General features: G+C 39.1%; 1 protein-coding gene across 1 annotated transcript in view; it reads right to left on the reverse strand.

Annotated features, from left to right (window-relative positions):
• The window catches only part of LOC124777260 (rootletin-like), a 239,025-nt gene that overhangs the window by 125,799 nt on the left and 100,495 nt on the right, over window positions 1-12,731 (reverse strand). Inside the window, 1 exon segment of the mRNA XM_047252586.1 lies at window positions 5,600-5,767. Within this exon segment, the coding sequence (XP_047108542.1) occupies window positions 5,600-5,767 (168 nt within the window).

A 12,731-nucleotide genomic window follows, 5' to 3' on the forward strand; every position in this document is an offset into this window, starting at 1 on the left:
CTTTCTTTAAGTATACAAATGCTACTCATATAAACATAGGTTTGCCTTTCCTTAATCTATCTTCTAACATAAGTCGTGGGGTCAGTATTGCCTCACGTGTTCCAACATTTCTACGGAATCCAAACTGATTCTCCCTGCAGTAGGGCATCTACCAGCTTTTCCATTCGTCTGTAAAGGATTCGTGTTAGTATTTTGTAACTGTGACTTATTAAACTGATAGTTTGGTAATTTTCGCGCCTGTCAATACCTGCTTTCTTTGGGATTGGAATAATTATATTCTTCTTGAAGTCTGTCTCATACATCTTGCTCACCAGGTGGTAGAGTTTTGTCAGGGCTGGCTCTCCCAAGGCTATCAGTAGTTCTAATGGAATGTTGTCTTCTCCTGGGACCTTGTTTCGACATAGGTCTTTCAGTGCTCTGTCAAATTCTTCATGCAGTATCATATCTCCCATTTCATCTTCGTCTACATCCTCTTCCATTTCCATAATATCGCTCTCAAGTACATCGCCCTTGTATAGACCCTCTATATACTCCTTCCACCTTTCTGCTTTCCCTTCTTTGCTTAGAACTGGTTTTCCATCCGAGCTCTTGATATCCATGCAAGTGGTTCTCTTTTCTCCAAAGGTCTCCTCAATTTTCCTGTAGGCAGTATCTACCTTATTCCTAGTGATATATGCTTCTACATACTTACATTTGTCCTCTAGCCATCCCTGCTTAGCCATTTTGCACTTCCTGTCGATCTCATTTTTGAGACGTTTGTATTCCTTTTTGCCTGCTTCATTTACTGCATTTTTATATTTTCTCCTTTTATCGTTGAGTTCAGTATCTCTTTTGTTACCCAAGGATTTCTACTAGCTCTCATTTTAGTATCTACTTGAAACTATGCTGCCTTAACTATTTCATCTCTCAAAGCTACCCATTCTACTTCTACTGTATTTCTTCCCCCTGCTCTTGTCAATCGTTCCTTAATGCTCTCTCTGAAACTCTGTACAACCTCTGGTTTATTCAGTTTATCCAGGTGCCATCTCCTTAAATTCCCACCTTTTCGCAGTTTCTTCAGTTTTAATCTACTGTTCATAACCAGTTGATTGTGGTCAGAGTCCACATCTGCCCCTGGACACGTCTTACAATTTAAAACCTGGTTCCTAAATCTCTGTCTTACCATTATATAATCTATCTGAAACCTTCCAGTGCCTCCAGGCCTCTTCCACGTATACAACCTTCTTTCATAATTTTTAAATCAAGTGTTAGCTATGATTAAGTTATGCTCTGTGCAAAATCCTACCAGGCGGCTTCCTCTTTCATTCCTTACCCCCATTCCATATTCACCTACTACTTTTCCTACTATCAAATTCCAGTCCACCATGACTATTAAGTTTTCGTCTCTGTTCACTACCTGAATAATTTCTTTTATCTCAGCATACATTTCTTCAATCTCATCATCATCTGTGGAGCTAGTTGGCATATAAACTTGTATTACTGTAGTAGGCGTGGGCTTCATGTCTATCTCGGCTGGTATAATGCGTTCACTATGCTGTTTATAGTAGCTTACCTGCGCTCCTATTCTTTTATTCATTAGTACATCCACTCCTGCATTAACCCAATTTGATTTTGTATTTATAACCCTGTATTCACGTGACCAGAAGTCTTGTTCCTCCTGCCACCAAACTTCACTAATTCCCACAATATCTTACTTTAACCTATCTGCTTCCCTTTTTAAATTTTCTAACCTACCTACCCGATTAAGGGATCTGACATTCCACACTCCGATCTGTAGAACGCCAGTTTTCTTTCTCCTGATAATGACGTCGTCCTGAGTAGTCTCCGCCCAGAGATCCGAAATGGGGGACAGTACCAGCACAGCAAGTGCGTTTTGATTAATGTTACATGGTCAGATCAGCCAGTCACCCAGACTGCTGCCCCTGCAACTACTGAAAAAGTTGCTGCCCCTCTTCAGGAACCACGTGTTTGTCTGGCATCTCAACAGATACCCCTTCGTTGTGGTTGCACCTATGGTACAGCTGTCGCAGGGAGGGGGGGGTTCTAGTAGTATGACAAGTACTCTGTGTGCTACAAGAATGCTGGACATTAATTCTAGTAGTATAACTGATTAATTAATGTTCAACATTCTTGTAGCACATAGAGTACTTGTAGGTATTTTTTAGTATAAAGAAGGTACTGATATTCTAAATTGGGTGTTAGTATAGCAGGTGTACAACAAACATGTATTATCATATATAAAAACATCAGGAAAATGAAGGAGAAACAATCTTATGACAAATTTTACAATACCAAATATTCATGAGAATATTTTTCATGTGATCATAATTATGTAGAAAGGTAATTTTGTTTCAATTCTTAACACTTGCATCATTCATATGAGAGATGTAGTGTCATGAATAATTGCGCCCGACAGTGCAGTATTTTCTGCCTCAGTGACAACATGTGAGTTACTCGGTCAGATGCTTCTTGTAACTAATTCACAGTTACTGGGTATAAAATAATTTTTTAAAAATCTTTGATAAGATTTATTGTACCATTGGCTTGTGGCAGAAATGTGAATTATCAGAAATAATTCACCATGGATATGCGAGGCAGTGAAATCACCACAGCCCTATTGTTTAGCGGCACATGGTCCAGGTAACATTCCTGCAACACCTCCATCTGATGATGAGTTAACTGGATAATGGCACAATAAACCACTTCATAATTCAAAAAGGCAACTGGTTGCATATTGTACACATATAAATTGCCAATTTAAATTGCAGTTGCAGTTTGTCATCCATAATGGACATAGTGAATGTAAGTAATGTTTATTAATATTGTATGATATTTGATGTGATTGACATAATGATACTTCCTTCCATTTGACATAGAGTGTGGGGATGATTGCCAACATGGTGGCAGCATCTTCGCTGCTATCATGATCTAAACTGAGCCAGCCATTACTGAAATTTATACAACATCCTATACACATGAGAAGACTGAGAGTTAATATGTAGGTTTAGCCACACACTATTTATTAGCGCTAATTCAACATGCTGCGAAGGTATACGCTTTCATCATCAGAAATATCTACACAAAAGAATCTGCACTACATGGAATACACTTCCAAATGTTCATCCACGGAAGGTCCATATGGTACTGTCATTAATGTATAAAAGACTAAAAAAGGTAAAAATACATAAAAGTTAATAAACTTTTGTGGTCATTTCCCTTGTAACCATATCCTATTCTTAAAATGTGGCCCATCATCATCTGTATTTCAGCAAAAATAAATCAGTATATGCTGACTGCGAATGTTGCTAGTGATGCAGTCTTAGAAATTCATGTGCAGGCGCTCTATCTCCATGAAAACACATGTGGATGTCAATACACATACAGGCAGATGTTTCCTCTTAATTTTGAACTGACTTGCCCAACGAGTTGGAGTTTCCTACATTTAATTATGGACTGCAAAGCATGACATAACTTGGCAGTTTTTGAAGTTCTTCCAGTTCATATGTGGCATACAGCAAACCAGTGCTTAACAGTATTGGTTAAAAAACAGTCTTTGTTACAATTTTAGTTTTTTATTTTTCAACAACGTGTTTCGCTTTATTTAGGCATCTTCAGGTTATCTACATAGAAAACAGAGAACAAATACATCTATTTAAGAATTGCAATCGCATTGTGCAGACTTGGATAACCTATAAACATGTATAAAAAGATCAACTATTGAAAGAGCAAATACCTTAATTTGGTATTTCTTAGAAGAATCCTTTAGTCAGTGTAGCCAAAGGGCATCGTCGAATACATCAGGCCAACATCGCCTTCATTAAACTCTATAAATATAAAATAGTAAAATCACTACCTTTTCTAGATGGATGTGAGGGGCACAAAGATCTGCATAACACATTCCCGTTCACAGGAGCAAGTAATAGAGTATGATGGGGGCTCTGGTAGTAAGTATAATGCACCACAGCGTCATGTGCTAGTACTGAAGACTAATACAGAATCACCCCAATAGGTGGCGCTGCGACGCAGTGATAAGAATGAGAAACCGTAAACTGGATATACATACCCCTACAACTTTATAAATGTGATACACACAAAACATTGATAAGATGGAATTACTAGGGGCAACACCTGTGCAATAACTTAACCTAAAATTTTGCCAAAGTAAAATATAAATGAAGGCGGTAAATTTAAATGAGAAAACAAGGTGTATAATACAACACACAGCTGCAGTACATCAACAAATTTTTCGTATCATATACCACTAGAACGAGAACATTAAAAACACAGGACCATAATTACAGATAAAGAGGCCGCCCATATAACACTCAATACTGCATCATTCGGAGCTAGAACTTCTAGCAAGAAATCTTTTTTTATAAAATACAAGTAAAATTATTAGGCTTAAAAAATACACACCAACGTGGAAGACGGAAGTTATGCGGGTAAACTTTCCCCCCCTTTTTTATAGCTACATTGAAATGCGTAAAATGCGTCATCATTTAAATCAAAAAACTCGCAAGTATCCTGTTTGAGCTCTCGTAATTCTGCCTACATATGAGCCCTGTTCCTCTCTGGTCTTATGTCATCTTCTTAGCCAAGCCATTAGAGGTTTTTTTTTTACTCAAATAGGATCCTTGCGAGTTTATCTGTAATTATGGTCCTGTGTTTTTAATAATCTCATTCTAGTGGTATAGGATATGAAAAATTTGTTTATGTACTGCATCTGTGTGTTGTATTATACACCTTGTTTTCTCATTTAAATTTACTGCCTTCATTTATATTTTACTTCGACAAAATTTTAGGATAATTTATTGCACAGGTGTTTCCCCTAGTAATTCCATCTTATCAATGTTTTGCGTGCACCACATTTACAAAGTTTTAGTGGGTATGTATATCCAGTTTACAAGTTCTCATTCGTATCACTGGTGCATCGCAGCGCCACCTATTGAGGTGATTCTGTATTAGGCTTCAGTACTAGCACACGACGCTGTGGTGCATTATGCTTACTACCAGAGCCTCCATCTTACTCTATTACTCGCTCCTGTGAAAGGGAACGTGTTATGCAGATCTTGGTGCCTCTCGTGTCCATCTAGAAAAGGTAATGATTTTACTATTTTATATTTATAGTTTTTACTGAGTTTACCGAAGGCGATGTTGGCCTGGTATATTCGACAGTGCACTTTGGCTACACTGACTAAAGGATTCTTCTAAGAAATACCAAATTAAGGTATTTGCTCTTTCAATAGTTGATCTGTTTATACATGTTTATAGGTTATCCAAGTCTGCACAATGCGATTGCGATTCTTAAATAGATGTATTTGTTCTCTGTTTTCTAAGTAGATAACCTGAAAATGCCTAAATAAGGCGAAATGTGTTTTTAACCAATATCGGCACTTTTCACATTAACATAACATTCCAAGAGGTGTAAGAAGTGACAGGAAAAACCCTAGGATCAACAGGGTATCAAATTCTTGACGTTTGGGTTTGCAGTCCGCCACTCACCTACACAACCACTGTGCCACACTTTAGAAAAATTATCATGAGGAACTTATTTGCATTTCACACATAGGCACATAATAGACTGAAGTACACTATTTACCTTTTCCTTTTCAATTTCCAGGAACTTAACTTTCTCTTGGAGTGATACTTTATCTGACTCCAGATCCAAGCGTGTCTGTTCGGCTTGCAACAGCTCTTTCCTTAGTGAACTGAGATCATTCTGCTGGTCAATGCTCTGGCTGTGTAAGGCTGCCTTCTCATCTTCAAGCTACAACATACATGTGTATATACAAAATTATTGCTTCCAATAATGAAATTGGTTGTTTAAACAACTAAGGATAAGATGATGTATTATACTTTTTAAAAGCAAAACTTTTATTTTAATCTGTTGTTATAATCAGAAGGATCCTTTCAGATATAGTGCAATATACTGGGATATACTGTTATAGGTGCTTTCTAACTTCCGTCTACAGTCTGTGTGCAGCAGGTCACTATAACACAATTTTGAAACAGTGATGGAGGATCCATCACAATCTGTTCCTTAAACAACATACAGCCCAAACTACTTCAAATTCTGGACAATCGCAGCTGTTGAAAGGCATGATGTTAGGAAGAATTCCGCAAACAGCTGGTAAAATTGTTGTTTATTAAAACACAAATGATTTCATGACCTAAGGCTGCATCATCAGGTGCATCCTACATGGTAAAAAGCAAAGTCCAGTGTCACCACATTTTCTAAATATTAAAATTGATAAAGGAATGTCTAAAATATACCCACAATGTTAAAAGACCATAGGCATACCCATCACTCGAAGCAAAAATTTACTGTTCAGTGAATGTTGTCAATACCATTGTAAGCGAAAGGTAAAAAAGAGGTGCACCATTCATTAAGCACAAATTACTGATAGGCTTGACTTGTGGTTACAGCGCCATGTTTTAAAACTTACTTGCATCTAAAAAGAAAAATATTTTAAAGTGAGAGGATGCTAAAATTTTTTAAAGGGGCCAGATTGGTGATAAAAAAATTTTCACTGCTAACATGATTAGTCTTGGCACTATACAAATTACAATGTGGAATGTAGCAGGTGGCAGTGTCTTACTAGTGTGATGGCAGTGCAACCTGGTGTTGGACAAAGTAAAAGCGGCAAGCATGAATGACAAAGCAAGACAATCTGGCTGGCAGAATGCAAGCTATCCACGTGGACAGTGTGACATCTTATACTCATGACTAGAAAGTGCTTGGTTGCTACCTTTAGAAGCAAGAACAATACAAAATGTTATTACATACTAGTACCTAATGACATAAACAATCACAATTAGCCAGAATGCTATGGTGCTTTAATTCTAATTGGTTATTCAATGTGAACTGTGCATCTTCTTTTTTATATCTAAAAATTTCTACTTCTTCTAATACATTCAAAATATGGTTTTTTTTCTTTTTTTATGCAATATTTTTAAGTTTTATGAATGGTTTGTGATGCTGTGACCCTCTACACCTAAGTGCGCTGTTAATGCAGATCATGATTTATTTAAGTTAAGGTGTTCCTGAAATCTGAAATGACCTAATGGTTTGCCCTATAATTTTCTCAGGGCAATGATTCCATGTAATGCAGTATACATCCACTTCATTATATTTATTTACTATAGCTTTTTCCTTGTGCCATAGTTTTCTACCTAGATCTGAAAAAGTCAAATACACAGGAATAATGAAACTTACTGGCAGATTAAAACTGTGTGCCGGACCGAGACTCGAACTCGGGACCTTAGCCTTTCGCAGGCAAGTGCTCTACCGACTGAGCTACTCAAGCACGACTCACGCTTCGTCCCCACAGCTTTAATGCCGCCAGTACCTCATCTCCTACCTTCCAAACTTCACAGAAGCTCTCCTGTGAACCTTGCAGAACTAGCATTCCTGGAAGAAAGGATATTGTGGAGACATGACTTAGCCACAGCCTGGGGGATGTTTCTAGAATGAAATTTTCACTCTACAGCAGAGTGTGCACTGATACGAAACTTCCTGGCAGATTAAAACTGCGTTCCGGACCGGAGGAGAGCTTCTGTGAAGTTTGGAACGTAGGAGACAAGGTACTGGCGGAATTAAAGCTGTGAGGACGAGGCGTGAGTCGAGCTTGGGTAGCTCAGTTGGTAGAGCACTTGCCTGTGGAAGGCTAAGGTCCCGAGTTTGAGTCTTGGTTTGGCACACAGGTTTTAGCTGCCAGGAAGTATCATACCAGTGCACACTCTGATGTAGAGGTAAATTTTATTCTACACAGGAATAATGTTTTTAGGTCTCATACGTCTGCCAATTTTTTCAGATACTGTACCGACCTGGTATTCTATAAAAAAAATTGATAATTCCTGTGCCTGTTCGGCAGGTCTAACCATTCTGAAATCTGGTTCTGATCTGCCATGTGAAGGAAGATTTATCTTTTTCAATATGTTGTTGTTGTTGTGGTCTTCAGTCCTGAGACTTGTTTGATGCAGCTTTCCATGCTACTCTATCCTGTGCAAGCTTCTTCATCTCCCAGTACCTACTGCAGCCTACATCCTTCTGAATCTGCTTAGTGTATTCATCTCTTGGTCTACCTCTATGATTTTTACCCTCCACGCTGCCCTCCAGTACTAAATTTTTGATCCCTTGATGCATCAGAATGTGTCCTATCAACCCATCCCTGCTTCTAGTCAAGTTGTGCCACAAACTCCTCTTCTCCCCAATTCTATTCAATACCTCCTCATTAGTTATGTGATCTACCCATCTAATCTTCAGCATTCTTCTGTAGCACCATATTTTGAAAGCTTCTATTGTCTTCTTGTCTGCACTATTTCTCGCCCATGTTTCACTTCCACACATAGCTACACTCCATACAAATACTTTCAGAAACGACTTCCTGACACTTAAATATATACTTGATGTTAACAAATTTCTCTTCTTCAGAAACGCTTTTCTTGCCATTGCCAGTCTACATTTTATATCCTCTCTACTTCGACCATCATCAGTTATTTTGCTCTCCAAATAGCAAAACTCCTTTACTACTCTAAGTGTCTCATTTCCTAATCTAATACCCTCAGCATCATCCGACATAATTCGACTACATTCCACTTTGCTTTTGTTGATGTTCATCTTATACCCTCCTTTCAAGACACTGTCCATTCCGTTCAGCTGCCCTTCCAAGTCCTTTGCTGTGTCTGACAGAATTACAATGTCATCGGTGAACCTCAAAGTTACTATTTCTTCTCCATGGATTTTAATGCCTACTCCGAACTTTTATATAGTTTCCTTTACTGCTTGCTCAATATAAAGATTGAATAGCATCGGGGAGAGGCTACAACCCTGTCTCACTCAATTCCCAACCACTGCTTCCCTTTCATGTCCCTCGACTCTCATAACTGCCATCTGCTTTCTGTACAAATTGTAAATAGCCTTTCGCTTCGTGTATGTTACCCCTGCCACCTTCAGAACTTGAAAGAGAGTTTTCCTAATCTATTTTCTAAGATAAGTCGTAGGGTCAGTATAGCCTCACGTGTTCGGCTTCTACCAGTTTTTCCATTTGTCTGTAAAGAATTCGCGTGAGTATTTTGCAGGTGTGGCTTATCAAACTGATAGTTCGGTAATTTTCACATCTGTCAACACCTGCTTTCTTTGGGAATGGAATTATTATATTCTTCTTTAAGTCTGAGGGAGTTTCGCCAGTCTCATACATCTTACTCACCAGATGGTAGAGTTTGGTCAGGACTGGCTCTCCGAAGGCTGTCAGTAGTTCTAATGGAATGTTGTCTACTCCTGGGGCCTTGTTTCGACTTAGGTCTTTCAATTCTCTGTCAAACTCTTCACGCAGTATCATATCTCCCATTTCATCTTCATCTACATCCTCTTTCGTTTACATAATATTGTCCTCAAGAACATCGCCCCTGTATAGAACCTCTATATACTCCTTCCACTTATCTGCTTTCCTCTCTTTGCTTAGAACTGGGTTTCCATCTGAGTTCTTGATATTCATGCAAGTGGTTCTCTTTTCTCCAAAGGTCTCTTTAATTTTCCTGTAGGCAGTATCTATACTACCCCTAGTGAGATAAGCCTCTACATCCTTACATTTGTCCTCTAGCCATCCCTGCTTTGCCATTTTGCACTTCCTGTCGATCTCATTTTTGAGAAGTTTGTATTCCTTTTTGCCTGCTTCATTTACTGCATTTTTATAGTTCCTCCTTTCATCAATTAAATTCAGTATTTCTTCTGTTACCCAAGGATTTCTACTAGCCGTCGTCTTTATACCTTCTTGACCCTCTGCTGCCTTCACTATTTCATCCCTCAAAGCTACCCATTCTTCTTCTATGTATTTCTTTCCCCCATTCCTGTCAATTGTTCCCTTATGCTCTTCATGAAACTCTGTACAATCTCTGGTTCTTTCAGTTTATCCAGGTCCCATCTCCTTAAATTCCCACCTTTTTGCAGTTTCTTCAGTTTTAATCTACAGTTCATAACAAATAGATTGTGGTCAGAGTCCACATCTGCCCTTGGAAATGTCTTACAATTTAAAACCTGGTTCCTAAATCTCTGTCTTACCACACACACACCATGGACCTTGCCGTTGGTGGAGAGGCTTGTGTGCCTCAGCGATACAGATAGACGTACCGTAGGTGCAACCACAACGAAGGGGTATCTGTTGAGAGGCCAGACAAACGTGTGGTTCCTGAAGAGGGGCAGCAGCCTTTTCAGTAGTTGCAGGGGCAACAGTCTGGATGATTGACTGATCTAGCCTTGTAACACTAACCAAAACGGCCTTGCTGTGCTGGTACTGCTAACGGCTGAAAGCAAGGGCAAACTACAGCCGTAATTTTTCCCAAGGGCATGCAGCTTTACTGTATGGTTAATGATGATGGCGTCCTCTTGGGTAAAATATTCCGGAGGTAAAATAGTCCCCCCATTCGGATCTCCAGGCGGGGACTACTCAGGAGGACGTCGCTATCAGGAGAAAGAAAACTGGAGTTCTACGGATCGGAGCGTGGAATGTCAGATCCCTTACTCGGGCAGGTAGGTTAGAAAATTTAAAAAGGGGAAACGGATAGGTTAAAGTTAGATATAGTGGGAATTAGTGAAGTTCGGTGGCAGGAGGAACAAGACTTCTGGTCAGGCGAATACAGGTTATAAATACAAAGTCAAATAGGGGTAATGCAGGAGTTCGTTTAATAAGGAATAAAAAAATAGGAATGCGGGTAAGCTATTACAAACAGCATAGTGATCGCAGTATTGTGGCCAAGATAGACACGAAGCCCACGCCTACTACAGTAATACAAGTTTATATGCCAACTAGCTCTGCAGATGACGAAGAAATTGAAGGAATGTATGATGAAATAAGAGAAATTATTCAGATAGTGAAGGGAGACGAAAATTTAATAGTCATGGGTGACTGGAATTCGGTAGTAGGAAAAGGGAGAGAAGGAAACGTAGTAGGTGAATATGGATTGGGGTTAAGAAATGAAAGAGGAAGCCACCTGGTAGAATTTTGCACAGAGCACAACTTAATCATAGCCAACACTTGGTTCAAGAATCATAAAAGATGGTTGTATACATGGAAGAAGCATGGAGATACTGACAGATTTCAGATTCATTATATAATTGTAAGACAGAGATTTAGGAACCAGGATTTAAACTGTAAGACATTTCCAGGGGCAGATGTGAACTCTGACCACAATCTATTGGTTATGAACTGTAGATTAAAACTGAAGAAACTGCAAAAAGGTGTGAATTTAAGAATATATGGAACCTGGATGAACTGAATAAACCAGAGGTTGTACAGAGTTTCAGGGAGAGCGTAAGGGAACAAATGACAGGAATGGGGGAAAGAAATACAGTAGAAGGAGAATGGGTAGCTTTGAGGGATGAAGTAGTGAAGGCAGCAGAGGATCACGTAGGTAAAAAGACGAGGGCTAGTAGAAATCCTTGAGTAACAGAAGAAATATTGAATTTAATTGATGAAAGAAGAAAATATAAAAATGCAGTAAATGAAGCAGGCTAAAAGGAATATAAACGTCTCAAAAATGAGATCGACAGGAAGTGCAAAATGGCTAAGCAGGCATGGCTAGAGGATAAATGTAAGGATGTAGAGGCTTATCTCACTAGGGGTAAGATAGATACTGCCTACAGGAAAATTAAAGAGACCTTTGGAGAAAAGAGAACCACTTGCATGAATATCAAGAACACAGATGGAAGCCCAGTTCTAAGCAAAGAAGGGAAAGCAGATGGGTGGAAGGAGTATATAGAGGGTCTATACAGGGGCGATGTTCTTGAGGGCAATATTATGGAAATGGAAGAGGATGTAGATGAAGATGAAATGGGAGATATGATACTGTGTGAAGAGTTTGACAGAGCACAGAAAGACCTGAGTCGAAACAAGGCCCCGGAAGTAGACAACATTCCATTAGAACTACTGACGGCCTTCGGAGAGCCAGTCCTGACAAAACTCTACCATCTGGTGAGCAAGGTGTAAGAGACAGGTGAAATACCCTCAGACTTCAAGAAAAATATAATATTTCCATTCCCAAAGAAAGCAGGTGTTGACAGATGTGAAAATTACCGAACTATCAGTTTAATAAGTCACAGCTGCAAAATACTACCGCGAATTCTTTACAGATGAATGAAAAAACTAGTAGAAGCCGACCTTGGGGAAGATCAGTTTGGATTCCGTAGAAATGTTGGAACATGTGAGGCAATACTGACCCTACGACTTACCTTAGAAGCTAGATTAAGGAAAGGCAAACCTACGTTTCTAGCATTTGTAGACTTAGAGAAAGCTTTTGACAATGTTGACTGGAATACTCTCTTTCAAATTCTGAAGGTGGCAGGGTTAAAATATAGGGAGCGAAACGCTATTTACAATTTGTATAGAAACCAAATGGCAGTTATAAGAGTTGAGGGACATGAAAGGGAAGCAGTGGTTGGGAAGGGAGTGAGACAGGGTTTTAGCCTCTCCCCGATGTTATTCAATCTGTATATTGAGGAAGCAGTGAAGGAAACAAAAGGAAAATTCGGAGTAGGTATTAAAATTCATGGAGAAGAAATAAAAACTTTGAGGTTCGCCGATGACATTGTAATTCTGTCAGAGACAGCAAAGGACTTGGAAGAGTAGTTGAACGGAATGGAAGGTGTCTTGAAAGGAGAACAGAAGATGAACATCAACAAAAGCAAAACGAGGATAATGGAATGTAGTCGAATTAAGTCGGGTGATGCTGAGGGT

Source organism: Schistocerca piceifrons, chromosome 2, assembly GCF_021461385.2.
Source record: "Schistocerca piceifrons isolate TAMUIC-IGC-003096 chromosome 2, iqSchPice1.1, whole genome shotgun sequence".
In the NCBI taxonomy this organism is placed as follows: Eukaryota; Metazoa; Arthropoda; class Insecta; order Orthoptera; family Acrididae; genus Schistocerca; species Schistocerca piceifrons.